The following is a 23,977-nucleotide window of genomic DNA, read 5'->3' as shown; positions in this document are numbered from 1 at the left end:
CACAACCATTTCTTGGCACTGTTACCTAGCAGTTGTTTTTATTCATGAAGCTTTGATAACTGGTTCAATCTTCCTCTTCCTCAGTTCCCACAATCAGTGTAGACTCATCATACAATACCTAAGCCTCACCATTTCTGTATCTCTTAACTCCAACTTTTTCACATCTACTTTAATTCTAATAACTACTTTTATGGTTTGTGTCCAATTTTAACTAAGCCCTCAATGCTGCCTGATAACAATTAATTAATTTTCCATTACTCAGAGTAAACTTTTATTTCCCATTTCCCAGAGTGATTATTTCAAACATTTGGCTACTCTCCTCAAGCCTCTTACTGGACAAGTTATCCTTTATTCTAAGAAGATGACTCTGTCTCCTCCATCACAGATGAAAAAGAGACCATAAAGAGAAATAGTCTACCTTTCTGTAAAGCCGCTCACTCAAATTTACACATGCATCTTTTTATTTTTTGTTGTCTCTCATTTTTTTAGTTGAAACAGTGACCTTACTTCAGTCTAATCTTTCATTTTAGCTCTGGTTTTCATATCTTGCTTCTTCACCAGGAATCTTTTTCCAACAGTAAAGTCTTTCTTCCCCATCTGTCTTCAACTCTTACTTCTGTATGCCTTTTAACTCATATGTGGTTGGAGTAATGCCAAATTTGGCCATAATAGGATATAAACAAATAAACAAAAAAGGCAAATAGGTAAGATTTACAAGCTGGTTTGTTTTCATAGAGAGAGCTGAGCTACATTGCTCATGGAATTTCACCCATTATATGAATTGAGATAGTTTCTTATCTATTAGGTGGTCCATATTTGGGATGAGTCATATTACACATGGAGACAACCTGTTATCTTAGATCTATAACATTTTGATGACACATCAAGTCAGTACTTGATTTTGGTCCTAAGGGCTGACAGAACACAACAAAAAATTGTGTGCTTATCTGGGTGGTGGGAAATAATACTAGAGTAGTAGTGGAAGCCATTGTGGGTTACCATATTTAAAAAAAAAGCTTTTAAACATACAGGAAATCATAATGTACAATTATTTTTCCATCTCTTGGGGGTAAATAGCAGAATTATAATCCCTACTCTGGTTTGCTAAGTCATTTAAATGCTGAAGACTTTCTTTCACTTTCTATTCCTGCTGACAGAGTGCCAATGACTGGTAATCCCAGAATATCTATCTCAAAACCATCATTTTTTAAAACTGTATGACAATTTTTTTTCATATTTTGGTCACTTTTATTTTAATTATTCTAATTGGTGTGGAATGATATCTTATTTTTTTATTTTTAATTAATTTATTAGGCTTACATTGGTTAATACTATTATACAGATTTCAGGTCCACAATTCTACAACATATCATTTATATATTGCATGTTGTGTTCAACATCAATAGAAGAAGTCAAATGAACAGACACTTCTCCCAGGAGGAAGTACAAATGGCCAACAGATATATGAAAAGATGCTCACCTTCTTTAGTTATTAGAGAAATGCAAATTAAAACTGCAATGAGATACCACCTCACACCTGTTAGATTAGCTATTATTAACAAGACAGGTAATAGCAAATGTTGGAGAGGCTGTGGAGAAAAAGGAACCCTCATACACTGTTGGTGGGAATGTAAAGTAGTACAACCATTATGGAAGAAAGTATGGTGGTTCCTCAAAAAACTGAAAATAGAACTACCTTATGACCCAGCAATCCCTCTACTGGGTATATACCCCAAAAACTCAGAAACATTGATACGTAAAGACACATGCAGCCCCATGTTCATTGCAGCATTGTTCACAGTGGCCAGGACATGGAAACAACCAAAAAGCCCGTCAATAGACGACTGGATAAAGAAGATGTGGCACATATACACTATGGAATACTACTCAGCCATAAGAAATGATGACATCGGATCATTTACAGCAAAATGGTGGGATCTTGATAACATTATACGAAGTGAAATAAGTAAATCAGAAAAAAACAGGAACTGCATTATTCCATACATAGGTGGGACATAAAAGTGAAACTAAGAGACATTGATAAGAGTGTGGTGGTTACGGGGGGAGGAGGGAAAGGGAGAGGGAAAGGGGGAGGGGGAGGGGCACAAAGAAAACTAGATAGAAGGTGACAGAGGACAATCTGACTTTGGGTGATGGGTATGCAACATAATTGAAAGACAAGATAACCTGGACTTGTTGATCTTTGAATATATGTAACCTGATTTATTGATGTCGCCCCATTAAAAAAAAATAAAATTATAAATAGAAGAATTCAAGTCTTCTTCCATTGCCATCTATTTGCACTCTACCACTTCCGCTTACCCCTACTCACTATTCCCTCCTGCAATCTCAACACTTTTGTTTGTTTATAAGTTTTTTCTTTGCTTAATCTTTTCACTTTTGCACCAATCCCCCAACCTGTGCCCCGACAGTAGTCTGTTCTCTGTATCTGTGAGTCTGTTTCTATTTTATTAGTTTATTTTTCTCATTAGATTCCACATATAAGTGAAATCATGTGATACTTGTCTTTCTCTGACTACCTTATTTCACTAGCATAATAATCTCCATATCCTCACAAAATAAATATTTCTGGGAATTTTATAGGCCCCAGGAGTTTTACATGGCCCCTTTGAAGAGACATAATGCTGAAGACTGGATTCAGGTCAAAAGACTTAAATAGTAAGACATTTAACCTACTAATGACCCAAAGGCATAACATCCAGCACAGCCTAACTTTCTACATTCATGGTGATGAAAAAAAATTTATTGATAAAGAAACTACCCCAGGTATTCTCTCTCCATATTAAAAATAATTATAGGGGAAAAAACACCTTTTTTACTCTTGGGAGCAAATCTATCTAAGACAAGCTATAATCAAAAGCCATTATTTTTTTACACCCTTAGACAAAGCTCTTCTTGAAGAGAAAGAATTGCCTTTCACAATCACCACAAAGAACATAAATTAAGAGGTGATTATTAAAATTTTATTTTATAAACTAGGTTCATTAGAAAATTCTTTGAAATAATAATTCTAATTAACATTAAATAGAGGATGAGATCAGAGTAATGGCAGAATGAGAGATACTCCTGAACTCTTCTCTTGAAATTGCAACAAATTGAACTACAGTACTATACACAGCTCACAGGTGCACTTGAAAGATCCACGCACCAAATGGACTAAAGGTAGGAGGCATTGAAAAGGGGAAGCAGAAGATAAAATGTATTTACAGTGGACTTTGGAGAAGAGAGGAGACAAACTTGGAGTGACTGGATTTTTTTTCTCTGCTGAACTATGGGGAGGAGGGAAGTTCAGGCTTTTTGGATTTTGTCTGAAGGGTATGGAGAGGAAAACTTAAAGTGACTGGGTCTCCTTCTGCAAAGAGGAGTAGTGAGATCAAGGAGCACAATGGGGAGATAAACCAAAGCAGTCAGAGCACATGGTCACGACCAGTGTTCCCACTGTCTGTCTGTAGCCAATACTCAACAGAGACAGAGAAAGATAAAATGCAGCCTCAAATCACCCAGATCCCACCACTCATCTTGTGGTATGGAGAGTGGCAGAGACAAACCCTACTGCTAACTCTCAGAGCCACTATCTCCCCTGAAAAACAGAGGTGCTCCACATCAAGTCCCCAGATCTGCTGATAAGTGGGAAGAAGAACCCAGAATCCTAAGATCACTATTGCTGAAGTTGGAAACCAGAAAGCTGAAGCCATAAAGCCAAAGCCATAAGGTTGAAGCCATAAAGCCCTCACAACATGCCCTACCCACCAACCTGACTGAGGCCCTGCCTACACCATTGCAACAGCAACATCTCAGTGGAGGAAAGCCCAGAAACTCCACATAGCTAAAAGTTGTAATATAGTAACACCTACTGGAAGAAACCTCTCAAAACCAAAATTTATTTTTCACTTTTCCCCCTTTTTTCCTTTTTTCTTCTTCTTTTTCTTCTTAATTTTCTTTTCTCTCTTTTTAATTCCATGGTATCTGATTTTTTATATTTTATTCTTATTTTTTGTGTGTTTTCTTTTTGATTTTTTGTTTGCTTTCCATCTTTATTTTCTGTGGTTTTTCTTCTTGTCATATTATTAAATTTTTTACATTTTTTGTATTTTTTATTTTAATTTTTCATTTTTAGTGGGGGTTTTTGTGTGTGAGGGTTTATAACAATACCACTCTCAAATGCCATCAAGAAAGAATTTAAATACTATAGGTACACTAGACAGAGATGTAGTTCAGGAAAAAAAATTAAAAATCTTCAGAAAAAATCTCAATCACATGGGAACTTTGCAGTTAAATGATAAAGAATTCAAAATTGAAGTTCTAAAAACAGTCAACAAGATGCAAGAGGACAACAGGCAACTGAATGAGCTCAGAAAACAAATAAATGAACAAAATTAATATCTCTCAAAGGAGATTGAAACTTTAAAAACAGAGATGAAGAATTCAATACATGAATTGAAGACTAAGGTAGCAAAGTTTAGCTAACAGTACAAGCCTGATAGAGGGAAGAATCAGTGACATCAAAGACAAGCAACTAGAGATGTTACATAGAAAAGAGGAGAGAGACTCACAAATTAAAAATACTGAGAGAGCTCTACAAGAATTGCTTGACTCCATTAAAAGGGCAATATAAGAATAATGGGTATATCAGAAGAAGAAGAGAAGGAAAAAAGAATAGAGAGCCTATTCAAACTAATAATTGATGAGAATTTCCCAAACCTATAGAAAGAGTTAGGGTCTCAAATCCAAAAAGCAAACAGAATGCCAAGTTACCACAACCAAAACAGATGTACTCCAAGGCACATTGTAATAAAATTGTCAAAAATCAATGACAAAGAAAGAATCCTCAAGGAAGCTATGAAATAGAACATAACATATAAAGGAAAGCCCATTAGGTTATCATCAGACTTCTCAGCAGAAACTCTACAAGCCAGAAGACAGTGGACCCAAACATTCAAAGTACTGAAAAAGAGGAATTATCAGCCAAGATAGTATATCCATCAAAGTTACACTTCAAATATGAAGCAGAAATAAAAACTTACAGACATACAGAAGCTGAGAAAATTTATCACCAGAAAAGCCCCACACCCAGAAATACTCAAGGAGATTATTCTACCAGATACAAAGAATGAAACAAATCAAAATTACAAGTAAAAGCTCCAACAAGGTCACAATAAAAACAAGAATAATCTGTGACAACAAAAACATAAAAGGGGAGAAGATAAATATCTGAAGTAGCTAAGGAGGATAGAGTGCTGAAGCAATCATGAGATAAAGGATTCTCATATCTCATATCATATGAGATAAAGGTTCTCATATGAACATTTTTCTCCTAATATCATAAAGGTAACCACCCATGAAAAAGCCACTATTGAAACAGACAATTTAAAAAAAGAAGAAACAGTGAAAAGAAGTATGAAATATCACCAAACAAAAACAACTGACTGAAACAAAAAGAAGAAGAACCAAATAAGACACAGAACTACCATAAAACAAACCATAAAATGGTTCTAGGAAATCCTCAAATGTCAATAATTATCTTAAATATAAATGGACTGAACTTACCAATATAGAGGCACAGAGTAGCAGATTGGATCAAAAAGCAAAACCCAACCATACACTGCCTTCAAGAAACACATCTAAGCTTTAAAGACAAAGATAGACTAAAAGCAAAAGTTTGAAATATGACTTGCCAAGCAAATAGTATCCAAAAAAGCAGGTGTAGCCATACTAATATCTGACAATGCTGATTTCAAGACAACAAAGGTAACCAGGGACAAAGATCAACATTTCATAATGATATAGGGGATATTGTATCAAGAAGACATAACGCTTCTTATTACATATGCACTGAACCAGGGAGCACCAAAATAAATAATTCATTTAATAACCAAGCTGAAAATAGAAGCAGACAAAAACAAAATCATACTTGGAGACTTTAACACACCATTGATGGCTTTAGATAGATCATCCAAACAGAAAGTCAAGTAACAAATATTGGCCTTAAATGACACTCTGGAACAAATGAACACACTAGACATATATAGAACATTTCATCTCTAAATATTAGATTATACATTCCTCTTCAGTGTGAATGAAACATTCTTAAGGATAGACCATATGTTGGGCCACAAAACTAACATCAAATTCAGGAAGACTGAAATTATACATACAAGCATATTTTCTGATCATAAGGCTTTGAAATTAGAATTCAACTGTAAACAGGAAGTAAAAACAACACAAAAATGTGTAAATTTAACAACATACTTTTAAAAAATGACTGAGTCAAAGAATAAATAAAAGCAGAGATCAAAAGTTATATACAAATCAATGACAACAAGACATTTCAAAATTTCTGAGATGCAAGGAAAGCAGTAAAAAGAGGGAAGTTTATATCATTACAGGATATATCAAAAAACAAGAGAAATCCCAAGTAAACAATCCAACATTATTCCTTAAGGAACTAGTAAAAGAAGAACAAAGGCAACCTAAAGTGAGCAGAAGAAAGGAAATAGTAAAAAATTAGAACAGAACTAAATGAAATAGAGAATAAAAAAGCTATAGCAAAAATTAATACAACAAAAAGCTGTTTCTTTGAAAAGATCAATAAAATCAACAAACCAATGACTAGATTCACAAAGGAAAAAAGAAGAAGAGCTCATATAAACAAAATCCAAAATGTAAGATGAGAAATTACCACATGCATCATAGATATACATAAGATCATAATAGGATACTACAAAAAATTATATACCAGCAAATTTGACAACCTAGAGGAAATGGATAAATTCCTAGATTTATACAATCTTCCTAGACTAAGTTACAAAGAAGTAGAAAACCTAAATAGACCAATAAGCAGGGAGGAAATAGAAACAGCTATGAAAAACTTCCCCAACAACAAAAGTCCAGGACCAGATGGCTATACTAGTGCATTTTACAAAACATTCAAAAAAGATTTGGTACTGAACCTTCTCAAATTTTTCAAAAAATAGAAGAAACAATACTCCTCGACATATTTTATAAGGTCAACATAACCTTCATATCAAAACCTGGCAAGAACAACACAAATGAAGAAAACTACAGTATCTCTAGTGAATACAGATGCAAAAATCCTAACCAAAATACTAGCAAAGCAAATACAACAAAATATTTTAAAAAATAATACATCATGATCAATTGGGATTCATTGCAGGAGCACAAACTGTTTCAACATACAAAAATTGATCAAAGTAATACACCACATCAACAAAACAAAGAACAAAAATCATGTGATCCAATCAATACATGCAGAAAAGGCATTCAATAAGATACAACATCCCTTTATGTTTAAAACACTCAATGAAATCAGAATAGAAAGAAAATACCTCAGCATAATAAAGACCATATATGACAAACTATCTCTTAATATACTAAATGGTAAAAAAAAAATTTAAAGATTTTTCCTCTAAAATCAGGAACAAGACAAGGCTGCTCGCTCTCTCCACTCTTATTCAACATAGTTCTGGAAGTTTTAGAGTGATGAAGCATGAGAAAAAAGGCATCCATTCTGGGAAAGAAGAAATAAAGGTATCACTTTTTGAAGTTGACATGATCCTGTATATAGAGAACTCCAAAAACTCCACTGAAAACTATTAGAAACAATGAATCAATACAGTAAAGTCGCACAATGCAAGATAGATATACAAAAGTCCACTGCTTTCCTATATGTCTATGATGAAAAATTAAAAAATGAACTCAAAATAATAATTCCTTTTACAACTGCAACAACATAAAAGTAATATGTCTAAGAATAAACTTAACAAAGGCTGTGAATGACCTATGTACTGAAAACTACAAAACATTATTTAAAAAAATAGAAAAAGACACAATGAAATGGAAAAATATTTCATGTTCAAGGATTGGAAGAATCAACATAGCTAAAATAACCATATTACCCAAAGAAATCTACTTATTTAATGAAATCCTCATCAAAATTGCAAGGTCATTTTTTAAAGAAGTAGAACAAAAAATTACCAGGTTTGTTTGGAAGCATAAAAATACCCAAATAGGCCCTGGCCGGTTTGCTCAGTGGTAGAGCGTTGGCCTGGCGTGCGGAAGTCTCGGGTTCGATTCCTGGCTAGGAAGCGCCCATCTGCTTCTCCACCCCTCCCCCTCTCCTTCCTCTCTGTCTCTCTCTTCCCCTACTGCAGCCAAGGCTCTACTGGAACAAAAGATGGCCCGGGCGCTGGAGATGGCTCTATGGCTTCTGCCCCAGGCGCTGGAGTGGCTCTGGTCGCGACAGAGCGACGCCCCTGATGGGCAGAGCATCGCCCCCTGGTGGGTGTGCCGGGTGGATCCCGGTCGGGCGCATGCGGGAGTCTGTCTGACTGCCTCCCCGTTTCCAGCTTCGGAGAAATACAAAAATAAAAATAAAATAAAAAATACCCAAATAGCCAAAGCAATCCTGAGAAAAAAGAATGAAGTCAGAGATATGACATTACATGACTTCAAATTATACTACAGAGCCATGATAATCAAAACACTATAATATTGGTAGAAAAACAGAAATACAGACCAATGGAAGTGAATCGAGAACCCAGAAATAAAACCACATATACATATATATATATACACACAGACCATCTTTGACAAAGGAGCCAAAAACACACTATGGAGAAAAGAAAGCCTCTTCAATAAGTGGTGCTTAGAAAATCAGAAAACCACATGCAAAAACAATGAAACTTGACTACAGTTAGTTCCCCTGCACAAAAACTAATTCAAGATGGATCAAAGACCTAAATTTAAGATACAAAACAATATATTTCATAAAAGAAAATATAGGTACTAAGCTTATGGACCTTGACCATAGAGAACAATTTATGAATTTAAACCCAAAGGCAAGGGAAGTAAAAGCAAAAATAAATGAGTGAGGCCATATTAAACTGAAGAGCTTCTGTATTTATTACAAGGAAACTGAATTCAAAACAAATAGGCAGCCAACTAAATGGGAGATTGATATTTGCAAACAACAGCTCCAATAAAGGCTTAATACCTAAAATATATAAAGAACTCATAAAGCTTAGCAACAAACAAGTAAATAATCCAATAAAAAATGGGGAGAGGACATAAATAGACACTTCTCTCAAGAAGACATACAAATGGCCAACAGATACATAAAAGAATGCTCATCTTCACTAGCTATTTGAGAAATGCAAATTAAAACTACAATGAGATACCACCTCATACCTGTTAGCCTGGCTATTATCCATAAGACAGGTAATAACTTGTGTTGAAGAGACTGTGGAGGAAAAGAAAAACCTCATTCACTGCTGATGGGAATGCAAATTAGTACAACCATTATGGAAGAAAGTATGGTGGTTTCTCAGAAAAATTAAGAATAGTAGAATAGTATTACCATATGAGTCAGCAATCCTTCTACTGAGTACCTACCCCCAAAACTTGAAAACATTGGTAGGTAAAGAGACATGCACTCCCATGTTTGTCGCAGCATTATTCACAATGGCCAATACATGGAAACCACCAAAGTGCCCCTCGATAGAGAATTGTATAAAGAAAATGTGGTATATATAGAAACACAGTGACATGGATGGACCTTGAGAACATTATACTGAGTGAAATAAGTAAATCAGAAAAAGCTAAGAACTGTATAATTTCACACATAGGTGGGTACAAATCTGAAACTCATGGACATAGATAAAAATGAAGTGTTTACCAGAGGAAAAAGAACATCGAGGAGGGGATGAGAATAGGGTGGGGAAAGAGGGAAAAGAGGGACAAATATACGTGATGAAAAATATTTGACTTTAGATAATGGGTACACAACATAATCAATAGTCCAAATGTTATTGAAATATTTACCTGAAACCTATGTGCTCTTATTGATCAATGTCACCTTGTTAAAGTTATTTTTCTAAATAAAAATTAAAAAATAAAAAAGAGAAAAAATACTAAATAATAAATTTATATACAAAATAAATATATTTCAAAGTAAATTAATCTGCACTAAGCATCGCTGAGTACAACCCAAGCAGTTTTAGATTGTTTCAATTGATTTGAGCTGAACAGGTGTTGAAGAAATTAATAGAGAGAGCAAAGAGGAAATGAAGAATAAGAAATATTAAGAGAAAACATAGGGGACTTGCTCTGTCTTAAGTTCTGCTTCTTCTGGGATCAAAAGGACATATGAGACTTTTTAGGATTATTTAGTTTCAATAGGCTAGATAAGTTCTAGAAAATGGCACAGTGTGGGTACTTTATCCTCACCTTTTTGGGGCAAGACAGTAAATAGAGTCTCCATGCCAGCATGGACATGGTCAGCAACATGGCAGTGCATCAGCCATGTTCCAGGGTTGCTGGCCACCATCTCCACAACTTCAAAGGTTCCAGGGAATAGATCCACCACGTCTGCCCGGTAGTTCTCTCCATTCTGCATTGGGGGTGGAGAGAAAGTGAATGGTATAAACATCTCTTCAGCCTGATCAGGAGGTGGTGCAGTGGACAGAGCACTGGACTGGGACAAAGAGGACCCATATTCAAAATGCTAAGGTCACCGGCTTGAGCGCAAGCTTATCTGGCTTGAGCATGGGCTCACCAGCTTCAGTGTGAGGTCACTGAGTTGAGCATGGGATCATAGGTATGACTCCATGGTTGCAGGTTTGAGCCCAAAGGTCACTGGCTTGAAGCCCAAGGTCATTGGCTTAAGCAAGGGGTGACTAGCTCTGCTATAGCTCTCTGGTCAAGGCACATATGAGAAAGCAATCAATGAACAACTGAGGTGCCGCAACAAAAAGAACAATGCTTCTTGTCTCCCTCCCTTCCTGTCTGTCTGTCCCTAAATGTCCATCCCTTTGTCTCTCTCACAAAAAAAAGAAGGTCTCTTCAAAAGTTATAAAAACTAGAATGCTTAGAAGTCCATATTAGGAACATGGGACTCAAACTCATAAACCAAAGAGCAGCTTAAAAAGTCCACCTTATCCATTTTCCTAATGAACCTGACCACATAAACTAAATCAATAGAGCATACTCTCTCCTCCTACAGATTCCTAAAGTAGCCCAAAACAAAAAACAGTGCACCTACCTGTAGGAGGCTAAAATCTAGCATCTCTATACTTTCCAGCAGGCTGAAATCTTGGGGACTTGCCTTAAGTGTTGGCCTCTGGGAAGAAGCCACATATTTTCTTTCACAATGAAACTCAAATTAGTTTATCCTTCATATGAACTCCTTTTTCAGCACTTTGAGATCTTTGCATCTATATCAATGCCTCCAACTCTTCCTTATTTCTTAAGCCCAAATCTTCTTCAAAACCTACATGTTTTTCCATTTGGCTCCTGAATTGAAGTTCTTATAATGGATAAGTACTTTCAGAGATTCTGAGACAACACTGAAATTTGTAGATCTTAGGATAACTTTTCATTGTGTCACAAGTCCTTGACTGAGACCCAATTATATTGATTTGTTCTATCCCTTTACTGTATAAATGAACCACTTTTTTTTCTATATCAGAGTGGAAATCTAAGACCTAGAAATAAGTGATGCTAAGATTCACTGTCAAGCTAGAATTTCCAGGTCAATGTTCCATGTACAAGACCTCTCTTCTTTTAACTGATTATTATCTCATTCTTTTCTATTCCCTTCTGCTCCAATGGTTGTTAAAGCACTCCTTTAATCACCCCTGAGGTACTCAACCTGTTTCCTGCTCACCCGATAGAGGAAGGTCTCTGCATGGAAGTGAACAGTGTGCAGGTCAATAGTTTGGCCCATGGCTAGCATGTACCAGGCCACTTGTTCTCCTTGGTACATGGTAAGACCCTTGAGGTTGGCATAGAGCTTTCCATTAATAGCTGTAAAAGAATACAAAGTCTTATACCTCTCATTTTTTATTTTTCCATTGCCTTTGCCCTAGGGTTAGTCCCTATCGTCTCTGATAACTGCAACAGCCTCCTAACTGCTTTCATATCTATTCCATTTGTTCCCTTCTAATCTATCTTCCACATTGGTGTTATAAGACTGGTCTTCTAAATCTTTAATATGACCATGCAATTCTGTTGCTTAAAATAATACCTTGCTCCTGCTCAAAAGATCAAGTCAATGGTTCCTTAGCTCAGCCAACATGTTTTTCAAAATGTAGTTCCAAAACATTTTCCCAAATTCATCTCCCATAATCCAACAAACATTACAATTAAGATAATATATTCACCATCACTTATAGAATCCAATATGCATGTTCTTTGTGTTCTTTCTTACGTTTTTTATTTCCCTCCCAACAACCCTCCCTCTTTTTATCCATTTATCCAAAAGCCAGTTAAACCTTCACTTCCTTCAAGAACAATTCTTTGATTAACTCTTTTTAATACCTTTAAAAACCTACATCCCTTTAATCTCTAAATGTCTCCAGTACTTTCTACTCCACTTTTTTGAAATACATCAGAAATTGCATCTTCATTTACTTATCTTTTAATCTGTAGAAGCTCATATCCCCAACTAGACTCTAAATTGTTAGTAAGCAGGGAATTAAAGTACTATAGCACTATTGTTCTCTTATATTCCTCAGAACACCCAGCAGACATCTGAACCTACAATATTTTCTAAAATACTTGTCATATTTTTGGAATTAATAATTACATTAATGGATGGGCCTCCTCATCTCTTCTTCCTAAGCTACATCCTATATTCTAAAGACAATAAATTACTCATTTTCATGTTAATTAACACTGCCAGTCTTATTTCCAGGACACATTCCTCTACTTCTCATGTTCTCAGAGAGGGAAAATAATTGCCATTCTACACCTCAAGAGGGAAAATAATAAAAGAAATTAATCATAGCCATCTTGGGTTTTTACCACCACCAAACTGAATTTGAGAAAAGGAACTACACTTACTCTACTTGGCCTTTACTGAATCTCCTCTCATTAATTTTTCTGACCATAGAAAAGAGTGTAACAGATTTATTATTCCATTGTGGAAAAGACTCTGCCTTTGACAAAGAGGATGGCTAATGTTGGCCATTTATGGTAACAAAAGGGTAGAAAACTTATCTATTACAAGAGGAGTATTAGTATGCCCATTTATTCAAAGAACTAATTTCAGTTTTTCAATTAGCTTTCTCAGTAAGCTCATATTTAACCTCAAGCAACTTTCTCTTTCTCAATCTGTCCATGAATCTGAAAGATAAAGGAAGGATATTATCTACTGTCCCTCAGACCCTAATTTTATTTAACTTTTTATTTCCAATGCCAGCACTCAAAAAGTGTTCAACCAATATCTGATAGGTAGATAGGTAAATTGATTGATGCATGGATACTTTGGATGAATGACATATAAACAAACAGATAGAAATGAACATTAGCTCAGTCCCTGCACTAGCAAGATCTAATTGTGTTTGCTCCTTTTTTGTCCTGAGCAATTTCTTTTCTGATATTATAGGAGTTGAAGTTCACTTTGTAGTTTATGAAGCATCTGTTCCAATGTGAATTGTTCATATATCCATCAAGAAAAAATAACTAGAATCCATGTGACAATGAAATACTACTTTTGAATTTCACAGTCACTATCAAAGCTACATCTTATGCTCAGATCAAAGAAATATTACATTAGAAGGGATAGCGAAAAATTACTTAATCCATTTCACTGCACTTAAGTTCTCCCTCTTATTTGAAATTTTCTTTTTTTGAAGAGACACACATATTTCTAGAACAAAAGAAAGCTTGAATGCAGAATTTTCCCCCCAAAATCCACTTAAGCATCAAAGACCCTTCCTTGTATGTAATATAAACTAAGTATGTTACTCTCTGAGTCTCTCTCCACTGATTCATCCATCTGTAAATTGAAGTTCTGTTTTTTATGAAAATAAACTAAAAGACAAGCTTTCTGTCTGTTTATATTGAATAATCAGATAACAGATCTGGAGTGGTAAATAAATAAGAGACATTTAGAGACTAAATTCAGGATTTTGAAGCAAGGAAAACCTCAGCAGCTAGCTCACCAAATACACTGAGGGTCTTAAATGCCCATCTTATTTTCTGTAATATGTTGAAGTGTGCTGGTGTCACCACATAAAATTTAACAACTCAGCTTTCTGCTTTCTGGGCACCTGATATAATGTAGACTACATATATGCTTTGTGTATGTAAATATAAAATAGTAGAAGATATTTTATCTAATTTGTCAAAAATTCAACTTCCTACCTTCCCATCCATTTAGGAATTATGCTTCCTAGATAGTAATGGGTCTATCAGATACATTTATACAATTAATGGGGACTTCTAAGGAAGAAAAGTAGGAAATTTTCTACAGACCATGCATTTTATTACTCTCCAAGAATGCTTCATCTTGTAGGTTAACATGGCCTGGCTTCTGGGGCCCATAGGTTGCCACATTCTCATCCAGATACCAAGATTGGTTCTCATCAAAGATCAAGAATAACAAGGCAAATTCTCGGTCCATGTCATTCCGTCCTGCATGAGGCTCCAGCGTGCCCTTTCTGCAGATGACCAAGGGTCCCACCAAGCCACTATACATGTCCTAATAATGGGAGGAAGGAGGAGAGGGTTAAGAATATAATGTTATTCCTGGGTGGCAGTGCTGTACAAGGAGCTAGGCTGACATTCAAACCTTCCTGCCCTCAGAAATTCATCATAATGCCTTACACTTATAAGTATCTTCACTATGTTATCTGAATTTTCTTCACAATTATCTTGGGATACAAGTAAGATGTGCTATATAACCTATGTTTTACCTAGTATAGACTATTCATTGATCTGAGAGATCAAAACCTTGGCTATTTCTCATGCTGTCTCTTTGTAATGTCCTCCTCTCTGCCATATCCCTTATCTTAAGGCATATTGTTATTCATCTTTCAATACTCAAATTATATGCAACTTTCATTCATTGTGAGACCTTTTTCAGCTTCCTTGTCAGACAACTTCTCTTCCAATAAGAAGTAATCACTCTCTCGTGGACTCATATAGAACTATTATATGGGCTTAAGAGCTGCTAATATATATATAGCTAGCATTATAGTTTATGTTCATCTGTCTTCCTAGGTAGATCATATTCTTTGAATATGGGAACTTTATCTTAATATTTGTATCATCCAAACACCAAGTAAAATGTCAAAAACACAGTAAGATATAGATAGATAAAGCTATTTTGCAGATTAGGACACAGAAGCATAATGACTTATCTAAAGTCACTCTAAAGGCAAGATAGAACCAAATTTAAAATTATAAAACTCGTCTCTTGACAAGCAATTCTACAGTTTTAAATGAGAGCTTAGAGGATCCAAAAGGAAGAAACAAAGAATAAAATGTTCAGAGAAAACATGTGGTGTTACCTATTCCCTTAATTCTTCCTCCTGTCTATTAAAATAAGCCAAGCCTTTAAATACCCTCCCCTAAACCCTGGGCTTTAATATTTCAGGAATAAACTTTTTATTACATTTATTTAATACCTCCTTTTGCCAGTTAGTTTGCCCATATTTTGAGACTTACCTCTAAGAAACTAACATTGTATTTACCTTGATGGGATTTACTGCAGAATAATAAATCCAGGGCACACAAGAAGAATCATTGGGTCCAGGGCCAGATCTTTCTGGGATGTTCCATTTGTAAGTTAGAACCTCACCTAGGAAAGGTAATATAGATCTCTAGTTGTACTAGCTCAGAAATTTCTCCCAACTCCCTAATCTTCCAAAAAGACTATGCTCAGTGAGACCCAAGGCCTTAAGGATTATTCTCTATCATTTTCATACTGATTTTTTTAAATTTTGTTTGACTTTGCTCTTCTTCCTGGAATAATCTCAGCTTCTCTCCTACTAACCCTGTCCTTAAAGGCCCAGGTCTAATCATCTTGTAAGGCAGCTCTGCTATTTTTCTCTCAGCTTATAATGTTTTCCTTTTGCTGGCTCTGCTTTTTTCTTTTTCTGCTGCTACCTCCTATCTGGAACTGTCTCCCTAAGGCTATGTCTCCAGTTCTTTCCTTCTCTTTGTCCATAGTCTCTCCATGGACGGTCTCATCTGCCATTCTGATGTCAATTGTTACCTATTTATTGATGATTCTTAAATACATATCCAGAGTTCCCTTGCCATTAAGCTCCAAACTGACATTTTCAATGACCTACCTGGGCATCTTTTGAAGATTGTCTGACAGCACATCAAAAATTAAAACTGTAATAAATGAACACACCTCTGTCTTTTAAAAAAAAGAATGCTGTTACTCATTCTGTGTTCCCAGTGTCTAGTAAAAATATCAAAACCAGCCTAACTACCAAAATTCAAAACTTTGTATCTCTACCTTCATGCACAATTAATCCAATCAAATGATAAATTTTATTGATTGTACTCTACAATATATTTAATACCTATACTCTCCTCTTCCTAACTCCAAATATCCTTGCCTTAATGTAGACCCTTGTTTTTCTCAACTAAGTTATAAAAAACTTCCCAACACTTTTCTTTGTTTCCAAATCTTGCCCTCTCCAATCCATCATCTTATAGATTACATATTAATTTTTATAACAGATTTACCAAGATAAAATTTTTGTATACCATGAAGCTCAACTACTTAAAGTATACAATTGAGTGGTCTTTAGAATATTCACAGAATTTTGTAACAATAATCACAATCACTTTTAGAAAAATTATCTCAAAAAAACCCCCAAAACCTACATTCTTTAGCCATCCTTCCCTAATCCACCTAATCACCCAAACCTTGAGCAACCACTAATCTACTTTATGTTTTTATATATTTTCCCATTCTGAGTATTTGATACAAATGGGATACTATAGTAATGACATTAACAAGATTAACTAGTAAGTCCTAAGGTTTATTTTTCCCATAATAACAATAAAACAAGAAATAAATTACATACCCACAAAAATAGCTCTTGATAGTGTGGTAAAGGATAGTAAGAGGACTTCAGCCACCCTTACCACCAGGAAGTCTTTCTTGATGTTGAGCCCAGCTGATTGAGATGTCAGTAGTTCATGACTCTCTGCCATCTCCAAAAAATGCAGCCACCATCACTCTACCCCAACCCACAAAAAAATGTTTAATTGTTCTTCCTGCTCCAGAAGGAGCACCTATCACCTTTACCAACAAAAAGAATTCTCCACTGGCCTGCTCTACCTGAAGGATGTACTGCCATGTACCCTACCTAAGTAGTCACTACTAAAATTCCTTTACATCTAAGGAGTCACAGATGTTCTTCCTTCATGTCTACAAAGAACCACTGCTATTTTGTTCCCCCAAAGAAGTGTCACCACTCCAAATCTTTAGAGCAAACCACTACCACTGAATTTTCTTGAGAAGGAGTCAATGGCAGTCTTTGCCTCCCTTACCCCAAAGGAATTGATGCACTTCCATATCCTTGTCACAAAAAAGGAGCTATCAATAGCAACTTTCCTAAAAAAATAACCACTGTTAATTTTCTTTTCCCCAGGAAGAGCTACTACTGTTCCACACATTCCAATGGAGCTAGTTCCAGTCTCTAACCAAAGAGCCAGTGACACTCTGTTCCCCAAAAATCTGCCAACATCTCTATCTCTCAATAAAAAGCCACTGTTTTGAATGAGCATTATATAACCACATATTTCAATACCTACATATATACATGTTTTAAATTGAGTTACAATTTGGTGGTTGCAAAATAATATGTATGCATTTAATACCACTGAACTGTACACTTAAAAATGACTAAGATAGTAATTTAAAAAAAATAGCTATTTACCAAATTATTAAATTTAATTCTGTTCCAATCATACTAAAACACTTACCAAAATCAAACAAAGCCAACTGAAAGACTGAAAAAATACTCAAACACTTGGAAACTAAATAGCATGTTATTAAATAACAAATAGGTTAACAATGAGATCAAAGAAGAAATTAAGAAATTCCTAGAAACGAATGATAATGAGCATACATCAACTCAAAATTTATGGGACACAACAAAAACAGTCCTGAAAGGGAAGTTCATAGCATTACAGGCATACCTTAAGAAGCTAGACAAAGCTCAAATAAACAAATATACCCGGCATCTAAAAGAACTAAAAAAAGAACAGCAAGTAAAACCCAGAGGTAGCAGACGAAAGGAATTAATAAAGATCAGAGCAGAAATAAATGACATACAGGCTAAAAGCAGTGATTTTCAACATTTTTTTTTTCATGGCACAAACACACACTAATTACTAAGGTCAGTGCCCCTGACTAAATAAACCATTTTCATCTCATGACATAAATAAATTAGTTACTAAAGAAGAAGAGGTCAGGGCCCCTTTTTTTTTAGTAATTCGTTTATGAGTGCGTGAGAAACAAAAAGGTTGAAAATCACTGGAAAGTAACAATACAGAAAAACAATGAAACCAGAAGCTGGTTCTTTGAAAAGGTAAATGAGATCAATGAACATTTAACTAGACTCACCAAGAAAAAAAGAGAGAAAACTCAAATAAATAAAATTAGAAATGAGAGTGGAGAAATAACAACTGACACAAAAGAAATACAAAATATTGTAAAAAAAATTACTATAAAGAACTGTAGGCCAAAAAACTAGGCAACCTAGATGAAATGGACAACTTCTTGAAACATATAATTTTCCAAAAATTAATCTGGAAGTATCAGAAAACCTAAGTAGACAGATTACACCATATGAGACTGAAACAGTTATCAAAAAACTCCCAAAAAAGAAAAGTCCTGGGCCTGATGGCTTCATAAGTGAATTCTACCAAATATTCAAAGAGGAACTAACTCCTATCCTTCTCAAACTATTTCAAAAAATTCAAGAGGAAGGAAGACTTCCAAGCTCATTTTATGAGGTGAGTATAATTATGATTCCAAAACCAGGCAAAGACAACACAAAGAAAGAAAACTATAGGTCAATATTCCTGATGAGTTAAGATGCTAAAATCCTCAACAAAATATTTGCAAACTGGATCCAGCAATATATGAAAAAAATCATACATCATGATCAAGTGGGATTTATTCTGGAGAGAAAAGGTTGGTACAATATTTGCAAATCAATCAATATGATTCATCATATAAACAAAAAGAAGGAGAGAAACCACATGATAACTTCAGTAGATGCAGAAAAAGCATTTGATAAAATCCAGCACTCATTCATGATCAAAACTCTCAGCAAAGTGGGAGTACAGGGAACATACCTCAACATAATAAAGGCCATGTATGATAAACTCACAGCCAACATCATACTCAATGGGCAAAAATTAAAAGCAATCCCTTTAAGATCAGGAACAAGGCAGGGGTGCCCCCTTTCACCCCTCTTATTCAATATAGTTCTGGAAGTCCTAGCCACAGCAATCAGACAAGAACAAGAAATAAAAGGTATCCAAATTGGAAAAGAAGTAAAACTATCATTATTTGCAGATGATATGATATTGTTTATAGAAACCCTAAAGTCACAGTCGAAAAACTACTAGACCTGATAAATGAATTCAGCAAGGTGGCAGGATATAAAATTAATACTCAGAAATCAGAGGCATTTTTATATACCAACAAGGAACTGTCAGAAAGAGAAAGTAAGGAAAAAATCCCCTTCACTATTGCAACCAAAAAAACAAAGTACCTAGGAGTAAATTTAACCAAGGAGATTAAAGGCTTGTACTCGGAAAATTATATAGCATTGATAAAAGAAATCAAGGAAGATACAAACAAATGGAAGTATATACCGTGCTCATGGTTAGGAAGAAAAAACATCATTAAAATGTCTATATTACCCAAAGCAATTTATAAATTCAATGCAATACCAATTAAAATACCAATGACTTACTTCAAAGATATAGAACGCATATTCCAAAAATTTAGATGGAACTAAAAAAGAACATGAATAGCCTCAGCAATCTTGAAAAGGAAGAATAAAGTAGGAGGTACCACACTTCCCAATATCGAGTTATACTACAAGGTCATTGTATTCAAAACAGCCTGGTACTGGCATAAGAACAGGCATACAGATAAATGGAACAGGACATAGAACCCAGAAATAAACTCAAAGCTTTATGGACAACTGATAATTGAGAGAGGAGGTAAGAGCATACAATGGAATAAAGAAAGCCTCTTTAACAAATGGTGTTGTGAAAATTGGACATCTACCTGCAAAAAAAAAAAAAAAAAAAATGAAACTAGAACTTACATCATTCACAAAAATAAACTCAAAATGGATAAAAGAGTTAAATGTAAGCCGTGAAACCATAAGCATCTTAGAAGAAAACATAGGCACTGAGCTCTCTGACATCTCTCACAGCAATATATTTGCCGATTTATCTCCACGGGCAAGTGAAATAAAAGACAAGATAAACAAAGGGGACTATATCAATCTAAAAAGTTTTTGCACACTTAAAGACAGTAAGAACAGATTAAAAAGACAAACTTTACAATGGAAGAACATATTTTACAATACATCTAATAAGAGATTAATAACCAAAATTTATAAAGAACTTGTAAAACTCAACACCAGGAAGACAACACAATCCAATCAAAAAATGGGCAAAAGAAATGAATAGACACTTCCACAAAGAGAACGTACAGATGGCCAATAGGCATATGAAAAAAAATGCTCAACATCGCTAATCATTATAGAAATGCAAATTAAAACAACAATGAGATTTCACCTCACACCAGTCAGAATGGCCCTCATCAACAAAACAACACAGAATAAGTGCTGGCGAGGATGTGGAGAAAAGGGAACCCTCCTGCACTGCTGGTGGGAGTACAGACTGGTACAGCCACTGTGGAAAACAGTATGGAGATTCCTCAAAAATTAAAAATCAAGCCCTGGTTGGTTTGCTTAGTGGTAGAGCATCACCCTGGTGTGCAGGAGTCCCAGGTTTGATTCCCAGCCAGGGCACACAGGAGAAGCACCCATCTGCTTCTCCACCCCTCCCCCTCTCCTTCCTCTCTGTCTCTCTCTTCCCATATAGCAGTCAAGGCTCCAATGGACCAAAGTTGGCCCAGGTGCTGAGGATGGCTCCATGGCCTCTGCCTCAGGCACTAGAATGGCTCTGGTCACAACAGAGCAATGCCCTAGATGGGCAGAGCATCGCCCCCTGGTGGGCATGTCGGGATGATCCCAGTCGGTTGCATGCGGGAGTCTGTCTGACTGCCTCCCCATTTCCAACTTCAGAAAAATACAAAAAAAAATTTAAAAATCAAACTGCCTTTTGACCCAGTTATCCTACTTTTAGGAATATACCTCAAGAACACCATAGCACTGTATCAAAAGGACAAATGCACCCCCATGTTTATGGCAGCATTGTTCACAATAGCAAAGATCTGGAATCAGCCCAAGTGTCTGTCAGTGGATGAGTAGATTAAAAAGCTTTGGTACATATATACTACGTAATACTTCTCAGCCATAAGAAATGATGACATTGGATCATTTACAACAATATGGATGGAGCTATATAACATACTGAGTGAAATAAGTAAATCAGAAAAAAAACTAAGAACTATGTATATGATTCCATACATAGGTGGGACATAAAAATGAGACTTAAGGACATGGACAAGAGGGTGGTGGTTACGGCGAGCAGGGAATGGGACACAAAGAAACCAGATAGAAGGTAATGGAAGACAATAGACTTTGGGTGATGGGTATGCAACATAATCAAATGGCAAAATAACCTGAAGACGTTTGCTCCAAACATATGTACCCTGATTTACCAATGTCACCTTATTAAAATTAATAATAATTAAAAAAATAAACAAATAAAAAGCAATTGGCCACATACACACACAAAATAATGTAAATGAAGGAGATCCAAGATGGGGAGAGAATAAGTGGAAATTACACTCACACCCTTCCAGGATCAATCCAGCATTACAACCAATTATAGAACAATCAACCTGAGTAGCCAACTAAAAACTAGCTAAACAAAGGACTTTAAGCAAGGATTTACTACATAAAAAGAAAAGAAGCTATATTGAGACTAGTAAGAAGGCTAGAGATGTGAAAAAACCTGGCCCTGCAGGCATGGGCAATGCCGCAAAAGTTTTCTCAACCCCATGCCATGATCCCAGCCAAGAGTACCAGAGCGAAGAAGAGGTACCCACATAACATCTGGCTGTGAAAATCAGCAAGGATTTTTCCCAGCAGGGAGAGACAAGAGTCTACTGGTGATCCAGGATCCCTGTTAAAGGGCCAATGCACAGCATGTCATTCACAGACAAACATCCTGAACCCTAGTGGAGGAAATGTGAAGCAGACTAGAGTCTTGTGAGGAAAGATTAGGGTTTGTGGCTCCAGAAAGAAGGAACAACCACCATGGTACCTGTGATGAGTCCCTCTTACACACTGCAGATGCCATCTTTTGTAAGTGGAGCACTTCCCTCCTTACATCAGTCTGGGGAAATGCTTCCACAGTGTTTTAAAATATTTCTTCAAAATAAAGTTAACAAAAAAGGGGAGGATTTAAAAAATGCTACAACTTTTCCATCCTGGATGAATTCAGGATAGAATATACCAAAATGGAAAAAATAGCCCAAAATAGAAAGAAGAAGAAGGAGAAGAAGGAGGAGGAGGAGGAAGAGGAGGAGGAGGAGGAGGAAGAGGAGGAGGAGGAGAGGAGGAGAGGGGAAGAGGAGGGAGGAGGAGGAGAAGAGGAGGAAGAAGAAGAAGAAGAAGAAGAAGAAGAAGAAGAAGAAGAAGAAGAAGAAGAAGAAGAAGAAGAAGAAGAAGAAGAAGAAGAAGAAGGAGGAGGAGGAGGAGGAAGAGAAAGGAAGGAGAAGGAGAAGAAGAAAGGAAATATGATCAACCTCAATGGTAATCAGGGAAATAGAAATTATAATAAAGTGAGCCGCCAATTTTCACCCATCAAATTGGCAATAATTAAAACAGTTGGTGACATTCAGTGTTGCCAAGGATCTGGAAAAAGAAAGAATCTCATCGAGTGTTTTTAGAAATGTAAACTGAATTCTTTTTGGAAGGGAATTTCAAAATCCTATGAATTTGAAAGTTTCTATGAAAAGTTATACTTTATAATCTGTAACTATCAATTTATGTTCCAGTATTTATCCTATAAAATGTATGTTCACCAAGAGGTTCATTCAAGGATGTTCTTTGAAACTTATAATCAAACAAACAAACAAAAAAACATGAAAACAACTTAAGCATTCCTCAGTGTGAAACTGCTTAAATATAGTATGGTAAATCTATCTCACAGACTACCACGCAGCATATATAAATAAGTAAACATAAATGCATTAAAATGGCAACACTCCTAACATTTTTAAGATAGAAATAAATTGTAGAAATACCTGTATGGCACAATTTCTGTGTTATAAAATACAAAAGAATACATTAGTATATTTATATATGGACATTATACACATTAGAAATTACTGTAATATATAATAAAAATTAAATTAACTTAAAGGATATTAAATTTTTATGAAAAGCAAAAGAAAGCATCATGAAGGTGCCTTTAGGTAAATCTAATCTACAGCATAAATAAATTACTTCTTCAACAAATAATTGCCACAAAAAATATGAGATGAAGGAGTCATAAGTATAAAGGTAGAGTAAGCATCTCCAAATTCCTGTCTCCAAACAAAATTTTTTAAAGCCAAAAATATCAGAAACAGATCCCCATCCTTGTAACAGCAAATGAATATGCTAGATTACTGATATTATTTTGACTAGCTTAGCCACAGAACAGAACTATAATAAGAATATAGTAATAAAACAAGCTAATAAAATAATTTATGTAAAATTACTCATGTTAACCTTAGTAAATATTAAAATCGGCTTGTTACTCTAGCTTTAAATATGATTTAATATTACCAATCTAGTAATCAAAGTTGTATATTCTGTAACAAAGCAAAATATATAACCAATCTTATGCTTTCATTTCTGGCTGAATTCTAATTACAGTTGAATGGCCTATTCTTCTCTTAGAATAAGGAATGCTCACACTGGCAATAAATCACAGACATCAGGTTGACATGCATCAAAAGTTAACATCAGAACAA

The 23,977-nt window shown here is 35.4% G+C and overlaps 1 protein-coding gene across 10 annotated transcripts in view; it reads right to left on the bottom strand.

The window, feature by feature from the left end:
* Nucleotides 1-23,977, bottom strand: part of HEPH (hephaestin) — an 83,539-nt gene that overhangs the window by 19,627 nt on the left and 39,935 nt on the right. For all 10 annotated transcript variants that reach the window (XM_066248780.1, XM_066248782.1, XM_066248779.1 and 7 more), the window contains 4 exons: nucleotides 15,519-15,625; nucleotides 14,299-14,524; nucleotides 11,705-11,844; nucleotides 10,267-10,429 (listed from right to left, as the gene is read on the bottom strand). In XM_066248780.1, coding sequence (XP_066104877.1) covers nucleotides 10,267-10,429; nucleotides 11,705-11,844; nucleotides 14,299-14,524; nucleotides 15,519-15,625 — 636 coding nt within the window. The remainder of the gene's footprint in view (nucleotides 1-10,266; nucleotides 10,430-11,704; nucleotides 11,845-14,298; nucleotides 14,525-15,518; nucleotides 15,626-23,977) is intronic.

Source organism: Saccopteryx bilineata, chromosome X, assembly GCF_036850765.1.
Source record: "Saccopteryx bilineata isolate mSacBil1 chromosome X, mSacBil1_pri_phased_curated, whole genome shotgun sequence".
Taxonomy (NCBI): Eukaryota; Metazoa; Chordata; class Mammalia; order Chiroptera; family Emballonuridae; genus Saccopteryx; species Saccopteryx bilineata.
The sequence above is the reverse complement of the archived record's forward strand: the minus strand, read 5'-3'. Positions and strand labels throughout refer to the sequence as shown.